This window comes from Scophthalmus maximus, chromosome 2 (assembly GCF_022379125.1).
Source record: "Scophthalmus maximus strain ysfricsl-2021 chromosome 2, ASM2237912v1, whole genome shotgun sequence".
Taxonomy (NCBI): domain Eukaryota; kingdom Metazoa; phylum Chordata; class Actinopteri; order Pleuronectiformes; family Scophthalmidae; genus Scophthalmus; species Scophthalmus maximus.
The window spans coordinates 6,082,235-6,102,620 of NC_061516.1; the positions used below are offsets into that span (position 1 = coordinate 6,082,235).

The 20,386-nt window shown below is 44.3% G+C and overlaps 1 protein-coding gene across 1 annotated transcript in view; it reads left to right on the forward strand.

The window, feature by feature from the left end:
* Positions 1-20,386, forward strand: part of ror2 (receptor tyrosine kinase-like orphan receptor 2) — a 34,647-nt gene that overhangs the window by 6,188 nt on the left and 8,073 nt on the right. Inside the window, exons 2-4 of the mRNA XM_035625263.2 lie at positions 13,800-13,871; positions 19,044-19,331; positions 19,814-19,844. Of these exons, the coding sequence (XP_035481156.1) occupies positions 13,800-13,871; positions 19,044-19,331; positions 19,814-19,844 (391 nt within the window). The remainder of the gene's footprint in view (positions 1-13,799; positions 13,872-19,043; positions 19,332-19,813; positions 19,845-20,386) is intronic.

Here is a 20,386-nt window from a genome sequence, read left to right on the forward strand (position 1 = left end):
CGGGACGAGGAGGGGCTGAATGGTGAATGAATGGGCTGTGCACAGCTCTACGATGAAATAACATGTTCTCATTTGAATGGGATGATACAAACATGTTAATGTGTTAATATTTTGGCGGTGGACACAAATAGATCAATATTAGTGAAACCCTGAGGAGTATGAAAACAGGGCAGTAGTCAGTCCTTCAACGTGGCCCCAGGAACAGCACAGATCTCTCCTATGATTTTGGGATTGTGGTCGTAATAGTGATAGTGGTTGTTACCCCCGGGCATGAACATCTGTATTACAGAGGAAACAGCTGTCAAGTTCATGCCACAATGTGTAGGCTTTTGAAATCTCCTGCCTCTGGTAGGTATGCAGCTTCTTTCCTGTCGTGTCCACAGGGCCACAGCCTCAACGGGACTGGAGCTGCAGTGTCGACTCGGGTCCTGTGTGGAGAGTAACAAGCTGCTATTGGTTGAACATTGGAGTGATGATGAGGGTGTAAAGCCATGGTGTGATTTGCTTTGGGCCATGAGGAAGACGTGTGTGCTCTGATATCCATGTCTGTATGATTCATGTCTTACCATTCTCTAAAGACAAAATCCAACTACAACCACTAACATCCGACATTTGTCCTCAGTGTGAAAAGGTTCAATCTGCATTCATTCACTGTTCAGAGGTCACGGCTGATGGAAACAAACTGGACCGAGCGTTTTCTGTTGCGATGCTATGACGCCCCCTCCATTGGTAACTCTGCGACTCGTTGAGTCTTAAGAGACTGTAGATGATGTAATAATGACTGCAACAGAGTCACTGGCCTCCAGCTCATTTCTCTGGTTCACCCACCCTGTTTTGTGGTGGGCGCGTGATGACGACTATGGCCCACCAGACTATAGCATCCACACTAAACCGAGTTAAGCCGTGGACACGACAAGCAGACAATTTGCTAAAGACAAACACCTCTGTAAACACATCTGTAAAATTTATACATCTTGTCAGATCATTCAATATATTTTCAATAACCGAGTTAATTCAGGGTTCGCATCAACCTCTCGTTACTATTTGGGCGGGACAACAGAACCATGAAGTTCTCATGCTTGTTCAGAACTGGCTCAGGCGTCGTCTCCTCCTAACTGGACGATTTCTCTGCACACTGATGACCTACTTCAATAAATAGTTTATGGAAGTTATGTCAGACGGCACTAAGTCCAAATCAAACTCAGAGTTTTACAAAGACAAACTCATCAGATATTATTGACAGGCAGATGTTTGTGGTCCAGGAACCGTCCATGTGCATGAAATATAAATACTGAAACAAATAAAAACCGCCGTACTAATTTCAGTTCTGAGGACAACTGCCTACTTTTGGTTATCCCACAGAATCATCACAGATATATTGTGAACATTGTGTATATTGGGGGCGTCATTATGACATTATTATACAGTATTATAAATAGGCCAATGCAGAGGTGATCCATACGTCCTTACGGAATTGTAAGTGTCATGCCACAATGATGGACTTGAATCCAACAAAAGAATCAGTGCCCAGCGTTTTGTTGATGTGAGGTGACGAGAGCGAGAGAACGGCCTGTGCGGAGGCACGCTGCTGTACGCTGGTATGTCGCGGGTCTGGTACTAATTATAATTCTGGGTCTGGGACTGATTAGAGCAATGCAAGACGTTCCCATGGACGGGGCTCAGGGTGGACTGACTTGTCGACAGGATGGATTACTGCTGCAACAGAAATGTTTCAGACTTAGTAGTTCCTTGCTTTTTTGTCCAACTTGCCCTTTTTCGTGGTGATCGGTGGTTTGAATAATCACAGCGTTGGACTGTCAGCCCCACTGCTTTAAAGACTACGTCCGAACACAGCATGCGTTAGAAGGATTTATCTTGATTGCATTTGAAAATAAACCAAAGAGGCATAATGTTAACATATGCTGCTAATTAGCGGCACTGGTAAACAGAACCAGAGGCCTACAAGTGTTTGTAGGGGGAGAGCAGAACGCCGTGGTTTTACTGTTGACCCCCCCGTTCCTCTAATGCCTCCCTGTGTTGTTACTGTGTATGTCCATGTGGAGGATGAACACAGAGAGGACTGACCAAAGGCCGTGAGCTTTTTAATAAACAGTATCAAGTGCTGTTTATCATTGCGCACATTGTTCTGTGCACATGAAGGATCCACTGGTCCTCAGGCAGCAGCAACATGTGAACAAAGACGCGGAGGACCAAGTCGCCTGCCAGCCAGTAAACACAACTGTAATCACAACAGGATGTCAGATTGCTCAGCATCAGGAGCGTGATGGAACGCAACAGTCGGCCTTCAGCGATACAAACGGAGCTGGTTGCGCCAGTCGTAACATGGCACCTGAGAGAACTAACATGGCTGCACTCATGCATAGCGGCTGTGGCTCAGGAGGTCGGTGGTTCGATCCCGGCCTCACACAAGACACTTGACCCTAAGTCGCCTCTGGCGGCTCTTCAGACAGTGTCTGAATGTGATAGAAAACAAAGCACAGTAAATATCAGCGCAGTGTGAATGGGACCTGTGTGTTTGAGTGGTCAGTCAGACTTTTCTCTTATGGAGAATGGGACGTCCTTTACTCAGTGCTGGGGGTGGTAAATGCCTCAGTTCCTGTGTGGAGTGGGGTTTCCACCAGTGTCACCACTGACTACAGACCAGTGAGAACTAGTGAACGTACAGAGCCGATAGATCATGTGGCAGACCACCCTCCGTCACCGTGTTGGGGTCCTCATGTTGGATCTTTCCGCAGTTGTCTGGTTAGCAAGTTGGCTCGATCACCTTTTGAACTACGTTACATAAATTGTATAGTCTGCTAAGTGAGGGCGAGACCCGCCCCTTCCAGCCCCTCTACCCACACCCAGAGGTTAAAGGTCAGCGGAGGCAGGCCTCACTTTGTGTGTTTAAGACATTTTGTCACAACACTAATCAATCAAGAATATTGAGCTGGAGAAAGACTTTTTTTGTCTTATTTGTGTGTTTCTCAGTCAAAGCTGCTGTGGATGTTCCTAATCTTTTGCAGAATTCCAACATGTGCCTGGAAATCATCTGTTTGGATGAGAAGATTTTTGTACCCACAGGCAGAGTTGTTGCGTCTGTTCATAATTATCCTGTTAAAGTGTCCCAGGATGTGTTCTCATGTTTTATGGTGAATACTTCTTTACCTGTGTAACTGCATTTAGGTATATTTGATTCTGGATCCCTCAAACATTCCCCCTCAACTCAGTTAATAGAAACAGGGCTACTTCTAAAAAACACATGCTGCACTGCACAGTTTGTCTTGGATTATTCAGCATCAGGTAAAACGTCTCCATTTCTCCATGATGTGTTTTTTAGGAAACAGACTATCAGCTGTTTGTTCAACCTTGATAGAGATAAAGATTTAAAAATGAATATCTATTAATTGTTGTCTTTTAATAAGCAGTGATGACGTCCATAAAGCGACTCCTGCATATGCGCGAGTGTCGTGTTTCAAAACGTCTTTGTGTTGTGGGAAACGCCTCTTGTCTCAGGACCTCATGGGCTCTGCAACGTGGCGGAAAAAATACCCCTCATTCAAACAGTATTAATACCATAATTGAAAACATGCTATTTAAAGTCCAGCTTTCAAGATTTGATTAAATCTTTATCCCTCCAGAGCCAGTGGCTCCATCCTCACACTGACAACAGCAGATTGCTGCTCTGATCTCACAACTCCAGTGGAGCACTCGATCTTTCATTCAGAACTACTGTCTCAGTGGATGATTTGTATAGGTTTTTAGCCATATAAATTCAATGACCCATTACTTTTATCAACAGACAGACTGATGAATGTACTCAAGTGATGTCACACGAGCCAGCATCGGTCTGATGAGTATTCAAATCTCGTGGTGTGTAAACTGAAAGGAGTGAGACCTCTGCGTCCTGCTCCCCATCGCTGCTTGAGGCGACACTACTGACACAGCACACCTGAGTTTCCATCCACAGCTCTGAACCGCTGCCGGCCCTGTTCTAGTTAGAAAGCTCCAGTGCTGTGTTTTGTAGTGTGGACGTGCAAAAAGGTGCATCCTCTCCCTGATCACCTGTCCTTATCAGTCACAACTCGACCAACAGCTCAGAACCCCCTGCTCTCACTTTTCACCATTACTGTTTGTCGTTATTAGTATTTCCTGTAACTAAGCTATTGGCTGCAGAGTAGACAATCTACTTCCTGTTTACACAGTGAACTGAATGGTCACGTGATGTGCGTTTTCAGGGGCGTTAGTTTGGAACTAAATTCCTTCTGGTACCGAGCTAAAACACTCGTCTGGACGGAGATCGAAATAGGTTAAAAAACACTTTTTAAAAATAAAAAGTATTGATGCAGCCTGTATCTCTCACTAAACTCTTGAAGTCAATGATTTGTGATTAATGTAAATTAATTAATTTTGCACGACAATACAAAGACACTTGTGCAGGTGAGATTTAGAAAAGAGCAATGTCAGGGTGTGTGTGTGCGTGTGTGTGTGCGTGTGCGTGCGCGCGTGTTTTCAGAAGTTGACTGTTCCATAGTTGAACCCCTTATATCAAACAGAAAAAATGTCTCCTTCGCATATTTATAGATCGGGGAATATTAATTGGAATAAAGGAGCAGAATTTTCGATTATGAACAACAACAACAACAAAAAAACAGGTAAAAATACAAAGCTAAAACAGGTAAATCACTCAGATTCCATCAAAGAACAAAACAAGGATGCGTTCGAGAAGGAGCAGGCAGAAGCAGCGTGCTTATTTAGTCCTGCCTCAACTTTACAATATCATATTATTACAGAAAAAAACAAATATATATATACTGCATACAAAAATGCAATATAATACAGAGTACAACAAGTCATTGTGAGGAACAGAGATGAGGTTTTCTGGGTTGAATCGATGCCCGGAGAGGAACTTTGAGGCTGAAAGGACCGTGTCGATGTTTCAGTAACAAATGCACCGTTAAGGTTATGAAATGTTGAAAAGAAGTGGGACACAGTCAATGTTTAGTTGATCCATCCATCAGCTCTGACCCCCTCTCTGAATGGACACTTGACCTCCTCCTGTCCTGACACTTACTAAAAGGAATGGTGCCTGGTCACACAAGAGCTAGAGGTCACTTAACAATAAGACTCACTTCAGGTCGTAATGAGCTACCCACACAAAAAACACAGTCGGCACCAGAAAAACCAGGAAAATACTGGCCTGTTAAATGGACAAAAAGAATGCAGCAGTGGACTGATTTCATTTACTGAATGATTTTATTTTCCAGCCCGCTGCAGTTTCACATATAGCCATAGGGAAACACGGGGGCCCTGAATCCCTCTGGACCAATCACAGCCCAGTGAATGGATGTATTTGTGATCTGAAAAACTGTTATTACACTTAAGTAGGTCTGGAAGAGGAAAAGAAAAACAATGACACTAACCCAATTCACTGGTGAGGTGTAAAAAAAAAAAGTATTGACAGCCATCACTCAAATGTCACAAAGAGTGATTCATCCGTTGAACTGAAGAATATGGGTTCATGGAGACACCCGAGCCGTCAGTAAGCGGGGGTTGGCGGCCATGGGCCCTCGGAGATATGTCAACTGTAGTCCTGTGGAGGTGACGCCCCCCCCCCCCCCCCCCCCCCCCCCCCCCCCAACCTCCTCCTCCAGCAGAGGCCTTGTTAATCATAGTTCAGAGGCAGCGAGCGAAGAACTGAACTCCATCTCTGTGATAGTCTGTTGTGTGCCAACTCTCAGCGCCACATTCCTGCTCTTCCCTCAAACTGTTTGGACGAAGGAAAGAGTGACGAAGAGCGGGTCGGGAGAAAGACAAACAATTGACACAAGAGCTTTGTTTTACATATAACCAGACTCCTAGTTTCCACAGACCTCGCTTGGTATGCACAGCTTGGTATCTTATCAGGGAGCCAGTAAAATGCAAAGTGACCTTCCCAGTCTGGTTTATTGTCTTGTCGTTGAGCCTCCAAATGGCCAAATGTTTGAGCGGAAGTCCCTGTTTTTTATTAGATGGCTATTGTTGTTTTAACTCAGTCATGGGGATGGAGTTACCCCTGTGCAGGCCGCCTCGTGATGAGGGCTCGCAGGGCAGGACGATAGCATCAGGGCCAGTGGAGGGGAAATTCCTTGGCCAGTGATACCATCTGACGATCCAGAGAGTGCCATGATTCAGTCATTATGTTCAAGAGCATGTCAACTGGTTTGACATGCCTATTTATTTCTAGATAAGGCTGATGGGAGTCTGTGACCAAAAGGAGTCACATCTGGACACGGTTTGTGCTTGAGAGGAACTTCTCCACGTCACTGCTCTCTAGGGAACTTGGTGTTTGAGGCACAAGAACCGACCCGGGACGAAGCAGGTTCTCAGTGCAGGTTTCTTCAGACAAATACAGTCTGGGCTCCAACATCAAGAGAAGTTAAAGGGATCGAGTCCCGCACATGAATCTGGTGCCCTCGTGTATTCTGGCGGGGTTCGTAGCAACTGAAAAGGACCCTCGGCTTGTTATTAGCATTTGGCATATGTAACACATGACATAACGTGTCAGAACAAATATTTTGTGCTGATCAGTTTGTTTTCCTTTGAAGCCATGCGGGGTTCTCTAATCTCACGAGCACAGTCCCTTCTTTCCTGTGTGGATGGGTGAGGTCTCGTAAACTGTGACAATCCCAAAAGCACTTAGTTTGACTCTGTCCACGTCCTCCAGCCACAGAGGCCACAGCCTCAGATGGATTCTGGGAGCTCATTTCATTTGCTCTGCCAGACCTGGGAAGGGATTTCCCTCTGGCAGAAAACGTGCCGGTCCAATCACAGCCGTTTATCTGATAGTGGGCGGGGTTTATACCGCGACGCGGAGAAAAGCGACTTTTGTAAACAACCAAGATGGCTGCCGCTGATGAACAAGCATTCGACTAAAAGTACCTGATATTTTCACATTTCTCCCATAAAAACATCAACACTGGTTCACAGACGTTGTGAATCATCATCACAGACATCGCATCATGTCCCCTGCTCAACAGGCGTCACATGATTCGTTCCTCTCACTGGTTGAAGGTCTGTCCATGTGCGTCCGGAGGCATTTTGAAAATGAACTGACTGGTCCCACACTAATACACATTTGAGTGTTCTGGCTACGCCGGGCTACCACAGAGCAGCATTATCATTGAATTGTATGTATTTGAAGTTCTTTATTTACCTCTGGTAAGAAGGATTTCTGACCTGACAAGGTCACAGAAGGTCAGCAGTGTTACCTGGTTTATCCACGTTTGTGACCACACTGATGCAATATGGCTCAAACTCTTCAGAAGGCATTTCAAATTGGATTGGAGAGACTGACGACGTGAGAAACACGCAGGGATTTTAAAGAGGAAACATTATTGTTATTCAAGCTGAGCCCTGTGGAATCATGGTTCATTCTGAGGTTTGGCAACATTTTGATATAGATCTTAATAGAAACGTATCTGGTTGTAATTATATAGTTGTGTAGTAGGCTTTATAACACTATAATAAGGTGCAAGCTATTTTAATGTTTGCTGTGTATTGACAATTATTTTACTCATGGTGTTTTTAATGCGTGTAATTACATATATGTTAGTACAACGGCCCAGAGAGCTCAAGTGAGGTTAAGAAAATACATAAATTAGTGTTACACAACAAAGATACTCACATCTCGACCAAACAGACACACCCCAAACACTACATCCTCTTATTAAATTCCTTCGGATTCTTCTGGACAGAGATGGATGTAAACTGCATCTTTGCTTGTTTGTGGAGGAATAAAAGCGTGAGGCCGTGCTTCACGTTGCCCCTCTGACCGCCTCTTCACCATACAGTCGAGCTGTGGTGAATACGCTGCTGCCACTGTGTCGTCGGTGGACATTCTGACCATGCACTTGCCTTAACGTCACTGCTGGTCTCTCATCTACACTTCCAATCAGTCCCAACCCCAATGTAAGCACAAGGCTGCTCCTTCCCCTTCCCCTTCCCCTGGTAATCCTTAAATTGGCACTATCCATCACCACAGGCCACATTTACCGTCTCTCACTGTCACTTCCCCCATCGGGGAGACTGTCATTGTTTGTGTCTGTAATATTGTTAGAATCTAAAGCGCCTGGAGATAATGTCTGTTGTGTTTTTCAAATGTTCTTATCTTGTGCTTACCCTTGTCCAGTGCACCAGCTCAAACTTGTGGAGCTGATTGGCTGGACTGCGGACAGCTAGTCGGCCCGAGAGGTGATATTCACTGACAAAACCTTCATTGAATTCGAATCAATAGAATACTCCATATGGCTCAAACTCCACAATCACAGGGTTCTATACTGAACCTCCCATAATTCAACAAATTAGCATCCTTTTGTTTTTCTTCACTGTTTTCTCAGACTTGACAAAGCTCCTGCCAGAGCAGTACCGTATCTGACTTCCCTTTGACATTAACGATAAAAAAAGTGAATGACGTCATAAGGGTCCGTCGGTGCAGGAATCGCAGATTATTTACACTCAACCATGCAGCTCGACAGTTCTTTTCAGACTCTTTGTTTCATTTTTTATGGCCCAAAACTTTGATGTTTATGGTTTGTCTCAGGACTTTGTCTCCAGCTGGCTGTTGTTAGCAGTGAAACCCGTCTGAGACCTGAGAACACTGCAAACGGCAGGGAGACAGACTGTTCATGTAAGGGAGTATCAGTACAAGTTAATCATAGAGTTTTATAAAGTTTCTCTTTTCATTTGACCCGTTTTCTGTTGGCGAACGTGACCAGGCCTTTGGGTGAGTTCCTGGTATGTAGCTGCAGGGCAGCATGGCTGAAGTGCTTCCATCAGATACACTGACCTGCAGCTTTTATGAGGGGTCATAACCTCAGGACATCGTCTGTTTCTCCTTTCAGTTGGAGAGAAGGTGTGTGTGAAGTGATTTGTTGAAATACCAGTAACACATTCCAACACGTAACATTCAGTCTTTCCATACCACTCTTAACCGGCCTGGGAGAGTTATCATTAAGGATTTCCGCCCTCATTTTTTCCCTGGTTCATTTGCCGTCGTTTCACTCTCTTTCCCTGTCAGCTCTTGTGTAAATGGGTCTGTCATCGTTCCTCTGCTGGTCCGATGTTTTTCACAATTCCTGTTTCAACCAGCTGCGCAGTGAGGAAACTATGCTCTCCCCACATTGTGCACTTATCTCATTTCATAACAGTTCTGCTTCAGCTATAGACCATTTCAGGAAAGAGTGAAAGGATCTTTTGAAGATTTGGTTTCTGAGCAACAACACACATTTGATCCAGTTTATTGGTTTCTCCTGAAGAGGGGCAGCTGCTGGCCACATTCAAATAAGATTGTCTTTTCATGGTCACCAGAGGAAGAGTGTGTCTTGTATGCACGAAGCTTTGGATATTATGTTAAAATGTTGTGGGGACTACTGAGAGCATTCATTCTGTGGCTAACCATCCTCTTTTGAATATGTAATTACATTTTCATTTCATTTCCTATTTCAGGTTTAGTGCTCATTAGGTTCTACCAGTGTCACAGTGGTGTATGGCTGCAGGAACAAAATACATTAAAGGGGCAGTAAGGGATTCTGGAGAAAGCTTGTTTCTCTTTTTGTTGTTGTTGTTGTGATGTTATGGATCTAGCCAGGTTGCGAACCCACAATCTCCAGTATGGGAGTCCGACGCACTGACCACTAGGCCAGAACCGCGGAGTTACCCGCCAGTACGTCTCTAAAGGTGTTGTCGAGTGATGTTTACAAACTGTTCTCACAGTGCTGTGTGGTGCGGTCCGCATGATTTGTTCTGTTTTCGATTGACAGAGTCAGGGCTGCGCCGAAAACCAGGATTTGTTTTTGTAAAGATTTTTACAAAATGTGTATTGCTTTAGAATCGCTTACTGCCCCTTTAATGCATAACTGCAGTGCATAAAACCAATCCTTGAAATTATGTTTTTGGCAAACTGACTAATTGATTTTAAAAATCAACCATTTAGAATCCATAACATGTCATTTTAGGCCTCATGTGTAAGTAAGTTACCCTTCATGATGAAACAAACGTTCTCAATCTGAATTCAATAACAGTTTCAAACCATTTCCTCATGAGAAACCAAATTAATAGTTTTGAATCAGGGACTATGTCGTAGATACTAAGTCACAGGTAACTTAGTATCTACGACAAGATCAAGATAGTTTGTACATGAATCAGCATTATGTTGCTGGTGTTCTCTGTGGAGGCTAAAATGTGTTCAGGCCATCATATTGGAGGGTGACTCTCATTGAAGAAGGAACAGGGTATGTATGACATCATGCATACTGTAAGTACATGTGGTAGATGAACCTCAGCAGTATGAACTGGGCTCAGTGGACTCAGGCGTGTAGATGCACCTGGAATGAACACGTAAGATGACACAGGAGCTGAAAGAAAAAGTGCATCTCACATTAAAGCCACATTAAAGCAAACAAAGCACATCTGCATGAAACATTGAAGGTACTATTTTGAGAACAATTTAAGCCTGTAAGCAATGATCCCATTGACACCAACCCTCAAACCTCGAGGAGCAGTGTGGGGTTTCCTTCTCAGACGGCACTTATCTCTGTAACTGAAGAGGCCCTGAACAGTCCCACAACAGAGGCTGAGGGAGACAGAGGCGCACACTGTGGTCCCGATCGGATAGGGACAAGAGGGAGGTTGACCAGGACTTGACTTATTTGGACTGGGCAGATACTGTGTGCCGCTCCAGCTTCACTTAGACCATAGCAATGTATGCAGAGTCTGAACTGCAGCAGGTCAAGTACGAGATGAGCTGATAGAATGCACACAACACAAACTGGTGTTGTAGAGGCTTGATCATTCAGACAGCGTCTCATAACCTGAACCTGTAAAACCCTGTGTTGTTTGGTGCAGGGTTCTTCCTGTATTCCCACTCTACCCACTTGTCCCCTGCACTCTTTGGCAGCGTGTTGTCACCCCACTTCTGTTACATGCTGAGAGATCTTGATGTGGATTCTCACAGCTGAGTCTGACTCCCTCTGAATTGCCTCCTCCAAGTCAAATATCACTTCTTTGCATTGTTCTGAGTAAAGTTTGCCGGGCGGTGAGGATAGCAGTCGAGGGAAGCGTCCACCTCCTGAATCCAACAGAGGTAACTTGAGTTGTTGCTGTTCAAGCTTATGAACACTTTTCAGGAGCTAAGCAGGATGTATATGATCAGCCATGATTTCTTACCCTCATACTTCATACAGTTAAACTGATGAAAAAACCAACATTATGGCTGTTTGCCGCTTTAAAACACGCCATTAACCACTCACATTCTTGGAGGGGAAGAAGGTTGTGGTGGTTGGGTTCTCAGTCATGTTTTCCTCCTTTGACACTTTGTGGCTCTTTGCTTGCATCCAGTGGGGTTTAACTCGACCAGCTCCATGGTTTCTGCCTCCAGAGTAGCTCTGTCTTCAGGGAATGTTTGTGTAACTCCACTCTGCTCCCTGCGAACTGTCAAATCTACCCTTGTCCAAAACTCAAGGAAAGGTTGGAAGTGCGAGCAGAAATTGTAGAGGGGTGGAGGATGGGGAGTAGGAGTGACAAAGGATAGAGGACTGAGAGGTAGTAGACACACACACACACACACACACACACACACTCACTTAACAAGCAGTTTAAAACGGGGGAGGGAAGGAAAGTGTTGAGGTGTGCCAGAAGGCCCTCAGTCAAAACTCCAGTAGATGGAGCTGTGGCTTGGCCTCTCAGCTCTCAAAGGGCCCTTTCATGGTGGAGGCAGCAGGCTGGTGGAATGCAGCAGCCAGCAGTCGTACTCAGCCCCTCTCACTCTGGATGGAAACGCGTCCCCTAGCCCCCAATCACACATTTCCCGAGGCTAAAGATACATGTAATCCGTCAACGCTACCCAAGGAGGCTCAGTGTGCAGTTGTGTTCTTTTAGTTTACTACATTAATGTTGTGGGGATCATGTTATATCGGCAAGCTCAATGGCATCTGGCGGACACTCCTTCACAAAGATTAAGCCCCACTTGTGGCTGCTGGAGGCTGCTCTGTTCATTACACCCCACAATGGAAATAGAGAAGCAAACCACATAAGGTTGATTTTGTATTCTGGTCTTACTCTCATTTAGTTTTACTGCTAGTAGGTGCCATTGTAGTTGTTATCATTATTTGTACTGGTAGTTCTCAGAGATCAAGATAACAAGTTACAATTCAATACTCACCTTAGTTGATAATGAAATGTAGATAAAAATATGCAAATGACCAAAAAAGCAATTACACGCAGTAAATGTGGGGCGGTTGTATACTTTTCCTACTTCACCCTGCTGGTAATCCAGCTTTGTTTGTGTATTGTTTGTTTGTTAGTACAGCATCTTAAGTAAAAGTCACCGGAAAATGGACAGAGTTAAGACGATGAAGGCATTCTGACTCTTCAGAGAAGGCGGTATACAATAGATATACTGTGGAATTCCCTGTTCCTAGTTAAATATGATATATCGTGAGATATTGGAAGGAGGTGCTTGTGACGACGATACAGAGACAGTATGTTGCTGACAGCACAGTGGTCGTCTCGCCAGCAGAAAGGAGCAGGAATTGTTTCCATCTCAGAATTCAACCAGTTTTAGTCAGGGACTTCTGCAGTTGATCTATAGTAGAACAGAAAAGAGCAGTTGACTGACTAGGCTCAAGACAAAGAGCAGTGTTTTGGTGTTGGTTCTTGTGCTTCGTCTTTGCAGTGTGATCACAACTACTATGACAGGAAGGAAGGAAGTCGAAATGTGAGGGCTGGTCACATGTACTTACTTAAAAACTTCTAGGATTATGCTTGATCTGTCTTAGCCAGATGGGGTGGCCAAGATAAAGCAATTACAAATCTAGCATCTGCATCTGATGTTGAAATATTTAGTGAAATAATCCATCCTTCTCATATTGAAGGACACTCTGTCTTTATTTCTGCTCACATCTATGACTGGATTAAACGCTAATCTATAGAGGGAAGTACGGCTACTGAAAGGAATGCTGTATGGTTTTACTCACTGCCGTCCTCCCAACACCAATTTCTACCATCACCCACATCTGTCAAGCACATGCTCTGCATCACAGGGACGGGAGCCAATGCCTAGTCGAGTTGAGCTCATAACCAAGTCATAAATTGTTTCTGCTCACATGTGCCTGATCCTGATTAGCTTCCAGGAAGAGCCAGGCCCAATCAATGTGAGCAGCCAGGGTATCCATTACAGATATTCCTCAAAAATAAACACTGCCAAACTGAGAGAAGAGGTGGTATCCTCTAAACACAACAAACTGACACCATGAAACCAAACACAAAAAGTGACCTTTAGACAATTCTTGTTGTTTTTGTGGTTTTTCATTCAAGGTCATAATTATAATTATCATCCAAATAAACAAGAAACAAAATGTTTCTGCCGATCTGCCACACCATAAAAAAATGCTACCAGTTTAAATGTTGTGGCTGATAGTTGTATTTGGCTGGGCATTTATTCACGTGATGGCAGATTGTGAGACGGAATGTGATTGAACAGGCAGCGCTGCGCTCCAGCAGAGTGTGATGTCGATGTCAGGAAGGGATACGACCATCGTAAGCCCTGCATGTAGCCTCAAGCCTGAAGTTGGAATGGTGTGGGGGATGGTGTTTCATACACTCGTAGACAATCGGTCTGTTTGAATGACACAGGCAGAACCTGTTGTCCTGAACGTTGATGAACACATTAATGTTACCAAGAGGATGAAGGTCCACTACCAGGAGCAGGGTCACTGGGTCACCTCCTCTTCCAACACTTGTGTTTTTTGCTCTCTCCTCAGCTGATCCAGGTCCGTCGGCGGATGCAGATGGTCTGGCTGAAGCTCAGAGTGGAGCTGCACCTACCGCTGAAGGTAAGATTAAAAACTGTTATCATTGTGTACGGTCCATTAGCTCAACTCCCCTGAAGCTCACTGTTGATCCAGTTGTAGTCGTTGGAAATGCATTCACAATGGTTTATGGGAAGAGCAGTTCCTTTACTCTTCAATAATTATATACACAGTCTTGTTCCTTTGCCTTTCATCCATTTTCCGTTTTTGTTGTTGCCCCGATTAAAAGGTTTTATGGTCACCAGTCATCAGGTGGTTTATTGTCTTGGATCCAGGCGTAAAACTCTTTATATAAGGATTTTATGAAACGTCAATGGAGTGAATGAATCTGAAATTCACTTCTGGAAACGGAGCTGTTCGAAAAGTGTCCGGTCACTGTTGACCTCTATACTACTCAAATTATAATATAATAATTTCCATCCAATGAATAATGAACGTCTGTGGCCTAATCTTCCTTCAAACTTTTAGTCATGGTAAGATTATATTCACCAGTTAATCACTGAGATCCAGGCCCGTACATGACAAGCAGCCACAGAGTTTCAAGTTGTTCCTCCTCCGCAAGTCAGTGTCAGTGGTCAACTCATGGAAACAATCAGGCCTCACAGCAGCTCTAAAGAGTTCACTAATGATTAGAAACAGATTTGTTAATGGCTGTGCCTTCTGGTTTGTAAGCCCTGTCGTCTCCGCTGCGTGGCCTGTTGTGATCATCAATCATGTTATAATTTAAGGGTAGGCAGACACTGCTGCAGCATGGTCTGCTTAATACCAGGGTGGGGAACTGGAATGGTACAATGTGAGGACTGTTGGTGTTGACTGTCAGGGACCAAAGTGAACACTGAGCAGTAATAGTTTTCATAAATATTTAAAGAATATAATAAAGAAAGCGCTGCAGAGCTTTCTTTGTGATTATTCTTTCCTTGTTATAGTAATGATTCTAGGTGCCGTTTTAAAGCACACTGTTTATATACTGTACATGTCACCTCTTTATGTATTACGTGTGGTAAGACTTCAGCCAGCCAGCTCATGTGGGACAGTTTATTATTCTAATACAGAACATGTACAGCATTGAATTTTGGTGTAAAGGGTGTGACCTTGTCACTCGCCACAGGAAGCACCATGTCTGCCGATTGCAGTTGGCGGTTTCCAGCGATGAAGTTTGAGCTAAACCAGTCCACAGGCTGATGCTGTCCATGACACAAGACTGATCCCCCGACCCTAGTTCCAAAGCAGAGGCACTGATGCACCCCCAGTTGTTTTAAGGGTTTTAAGCAGTGTACCCCAGCATTATAAAGCAACAATGTAATTGCAGTGATTGGGCCATTCTGAAATAAAATCACACAAGATTTATTAGTGAGAAGCCAGCGCTCCACTTTGCCTGAATTTTGCTCAGTTTCAATGTCATGAATACCCTGTAATTATAGACGAGGTACCCAGTAGTTAAAATATCTCCAGAAAGAAGGGTCTTTGTAAGATCATGACTTGTTACTCCCTCATTCCATAAGATCAAATCTTGTTCCCCAGAACCTACGCGTATTTGTCGTTACTGCACCAGTAGAAAAGATTACTCTGTAACTCTATTACACTGTATGTTGTGGAGTGTAATCTAAAGTGTTGCTGAATCAAAAATTCGTCCGCCATTGCAAAGAAACCCCCCTTACTGCATTCATGCGGCTTAAGTTGTCCAAAGATTACATTCTTTCAGTATAGACTGTCCTCGACCTTAAACAGTTGAACATGACAATGTTTGCCCTGTGCTTGCCCTCCGACGTCTATCAGTTACAGTCCAAGTACAGAACAGCTCACTCCACATATGTGAACGGTGGAAGAATGTGAATCTGCCATCCTCGGTCCCTCCGATTTACCATGAAGTCTCCAGCAGATGACACATCTATGTAGGATGGACTGGATGAGTACAGCCCGCAGCCCTGCTGCTCTGATGGCTTCTCCTGTGACGTGATGTCCTTGGTGTTTCACCTTGTCATAGTACGTACCAACAGAGCAGGGATGTGGCTCTTCTTAGGGAGGATAACAGGGTCCCTCCGTTTCTGTGTGCATGTTTCAGCCTGCCTCCAATGCAGGTGAAACTAACTTCTTGAATCAGGCGGAGGTTGAGAAGGTGTCTCTTTCAAAAACACGATTAATGCTCCTAGGAAAGCTCCTCTCTTCGCTGCCCTGACAATTATTATATTGCTGCTTGAAACAATAAATCTGGGGTAAGTGACGATGGCGACGGCCCCTCACGCTCCTGAAGCTGGCCTTGCCATGTGGATGAAAAGGGCTGCAGCTCTTAAAAGAGATTTGTCGGTGGATTAGTGTTGTTAGTTCTGTGGTGAGATTTGTTTGTCTTGTTCATGATGCCACTCACCTCTGGGAGAATCTCTACATCTTTTCCGGGGTGCAGCAGTTCCAATGTCTTGAGCCCCTGTTGACTGATCTCGACCTGTAGTCTGCTGGGTTATTGTCACCGGGAACATACAGCCACCGTTCGGGCTTTGCTGGACTCAATGTACATACACACGGAATCACTTACAGCATCTACATGTAGATGTACCCCAGGACCACTGAAGTACCACAGTAGAACCTGATAGCATCTCTGTAGCCTCAGGTCTAGTTCACCATTAATGAGTTCTGCAGGTTTCTCCGCTAACACTGAAGCACATGTTCCATGCTGAGGAACTGGTGGTGTTGAGCTGTTCAGTTTTCATCGTGTCCAGTATATTAATCTTGATGTGCTCATATTGGCTTATGAGTACTTCTCAAGCACACTTCACTCACCAATACCCGACCGAGATCAAATTTTTATTTAATAAAAGTGCATCTCATGGGCTGTTGAACTACTGCCTCACCATGTGCACCCTGGTGATGTCTCTTTCAGCATCCGTGTCAAGCTTTGGAATGGGTGCTTCTGTGTTTCCCAGATGAGATGAAGAGGGTCTCCCAGCTTTTCTCAACTTTTGAGAAGATTTTGAGAACCTCCCAGCTTATAAATAAAGTACTTTCTACAAATTGAGGGCAAAGAGTAGTGGTCCTCGGGTGTCCCCCGGCCATACCCAGGGTGGTTTCTGACTTGTTAACATAAACTGAGCATATTTAAATGTGTTCAGGGGATCCTCTCTGTTAGCAGATCTCGTTTCATATATACAGGGTGCGATTTGCCAGAGGGATGTGTGGGATTCCCCCCCCTTCTGGTCTACGTATCCCCCCCCCCCATGCTGAATTTATTTTTATCCCTGCCTCAAAGTGACCAATGCCACTTCACCAATAGACCATATAAAATACCTTAAATAGAATAATGTATAAACTCAGTAAAGCGCTGTATCGTGAACAGTCTATAGTGCTATATAGAACGATACAATCCTAAATGGACCACCCACTGTCAGCGCTCGCGAGACAATAGATGATTTACCTGATGATCCTGGTTCCATCAGCCCTGATCGCTGCTCGCCTTTTCAGAATGTCACCAAGCACGACTATTTGGAAGGGACATTTCATAGCTCATACAACTAGAGCAGATGTGCACTTGTGCCGTGGTAAAGTCCACAGTTGGTGATGTGAAGGCCAGATGGATGTGCCTCGCCAGAGCTGGTGGTGAGCTGCTGGTGAGCTGCTGGTCACGCCAGAAAAGGCATATCGAATAATTTTAGCATGCTGCCTATTGTACGATATTGCAATGAGCCCCATTGTACTGACACAGAGGTGTCAAAGAACCCAGGGAACAAGACTGACGGTAACAAGGGCGATAGAGCTGACGGTTTCAGTGGATGGAACAGCTCAAGGTGTGATAGGACAAGAGAGCTGTTCAGGGGGGTTCTGGGGTGTGACGATTGGATGGAGAAGTTGTGGTTTCAGTGAAGATGTTGGGTGAACACGATGAGGTCAGTGCTGGAAAGGAGAAATTATATTATCAAGGAAGAGCAATGTAGACACTGTTTTATCTCTCCCTCCTCTGCCCTGCCCTCACACCTCTGTCATTATCCCTTAAAGACAGATGAAGGCGTTTTAATAAAAGAGCCGCGTCCTGACACCACTCGTCGGCAGCCCTCTCTGGAGAGCTCTGCTGTGGCCACGTTTGGAAGATTGGGCACGCAGTTCTGTTTTTCCATTACGTAAACTCCAGAGCCTGGCTGCTGCTCAACATGCAGATGGTACTAAGAGAGAGAGAGTGTGTGTGTGTGTGTGTGTGTGTGTGTGTGTGTGTGTGTGTGTGTGTGTGTGTGTGTGTGTGTGTGTGTGCGCGTGCGTGCGTGCGTATCATTGTCTAAGTGCCCCTTTTATTCCCTTATTCAGTAATCTCCATAGCTAACAGGGCTGAGAGTAAACATGCTTCTGCAGTGCTGAGGTCCTAACCAAACTACAGCCTGAGGAAGAAATGTCCAATACGTATCAGCCAATATACTCTCTGTGTGTACACACACACACATAAAACGGAGCTAAAATGCTGGTGGATGGAGCTTGTGTTTGTTTTAAAACACTGTAAAGTGAAAACATAGTAGTATGGATGTAGCCTGACCCACTGCATGACATTATTTCAGCCAGAGACACATACTGTACATCAAGGATGACTTGAGAACTATTTACAGAGAGCTCGAGGCTCTTCACACAGTGAGGTGGAACTGAACCTGTTGTTGGAGGGAGAGCTGGAGCCGGTCGCCGGTGGCGGCGGGAAGCTTGGACAGCCAGTCGACTGGTCCGTCCCTTCGGCACAAAACATTACACAAAGTGTTCGTTCAAAGTCCAATCTACACAGTTTCATGTTTCACCCACAGAGAATTGAGAAAACAATAAGTAAAAGGACGAGAAGTAGAATAAGAAACAGATGAAAAATCAAAAGCAGAGCACAGATACAGCACATTAAAGGAGTTTTTTATGTCCATAATTAGATTTGGACATAGTTAAAAAACAACAATGAGCAACAGTAATCAAAAGTAATAGTTAACTGCAAAGAACTTAAAGGTTCTTCTTGTGTTTTTTGTCAACAATGGGTCCCTTGAAAGGCACTATATAAAATGAAGTTATTATTATTATTCAATGAAAAGAATGCATAAGTCAATATATTCAGACCCCCCCGCCCTGCCTGTGGCTCCAAGCCTGTTTGTTCCCGATGCAAGAACTCAGTTCTTTCGGCATGACTTTTGCCCGTTTCTCAGGTTTAATGCTTCCTTCAAACTTTAAACGGCGGTGTTTCATCTCTTCAAGGTTATTTCCTGGAGTTCCAGGAGCAAGTCAACAACATCACCCACTTCCAGGGCCAGACAGCCACACTGCACTGCAGAGTGACCGGAAACCCACGTCCCTCCATCCGCTGGTTGAAGAACGACGCCCCAGTGGTCCAAGAGCAGGGACGAATAACCATCCGCAAGACCGAGGCTGGATCCAAGCTCCGCATCCAGGACCTGGACACGACGGACACGGGCTATTATCAGTGTGTCGCCTCCAACTCCCTCAAGGTCATCTCTGCCACAGGTGTCCTGTATGTCAAACTAGGTAATGCTTTCAGTATGGATACACGGACCAATTTATTGATATGGAAAATGTTAAATGTTTGATTTGCTGTATACAAAGTCATTTATGAATCTGTGAAACACACAGTCTATAACGTGGCAATATACTTTAATTTATCATTATGAGGTAAATGTCCATTGTACAATGCAATGACTAGAATAATGACATCATCAGAATCTAGATTGGTTCCGAATAAGCCTCGCTTTCACAATGCAATTGTGTCACTAAGCAACCAAAACAGGAAGAGGAGACCTTTTGTTGTCCCCGGTTACCAGTCGCTTTCCTCAGGAAAAACTGTGAAAATGCAGAAAAACAAAAAAGAAGCAAAGAGGGAGAGGGATGATTGACTGATGATGTCACTAGTGATCCTTAAATGTTTCTTTGTGTTGAAAAACTGTTAAGATCAGACATAATAAAAGATGTATTAATTATTATTATTTCTTTACAATCTTTTTCGTCCACAGGACAGATGCCCACACACAGCCCTGATGAACCGTAAGTGAACTCCTCATACAGATTCATGTGTGTGGGAACAAATGTCCTCACAGCAACAGAAAGATTAAACCTTCCAAATGAAGAATCCTTTCACCAGAGACAGATTTATCAAACAGCAGCAGTTGCGACACATGTTAATGTAATAAGATTTTCATAGCAGGAAACTTTTCTGTCATCCTCCTATTGATTTTTTATCAGAAGCTTAGTTCTGCAGAAAACAGGCTAAAGATACTGATTCTGTCAGCACAACAGACGAGCCATGCATGTAGCCACTGACTGTTCATGACAGAAGTATCTCATGTAGTCACATTGTTCTAATGATCTTGAAGCAAACAAAGTTTCCATCTGGCCTGATCCAACAGAACGATTGTTCATGAGATGAGTCAGGCTTTAATCTGATACGAACGTCCATTAGTCCCAGTTTGTTTTAAGAGTCAAAGTCAAGCGAAGAGAAAAGTAAAAGCCAGTTTCAAACCAACATCAGACAACGAGCTGTCATCGAGAAGCTGACTCACGTTTCACACTCTTGTTGACCCAAGGCC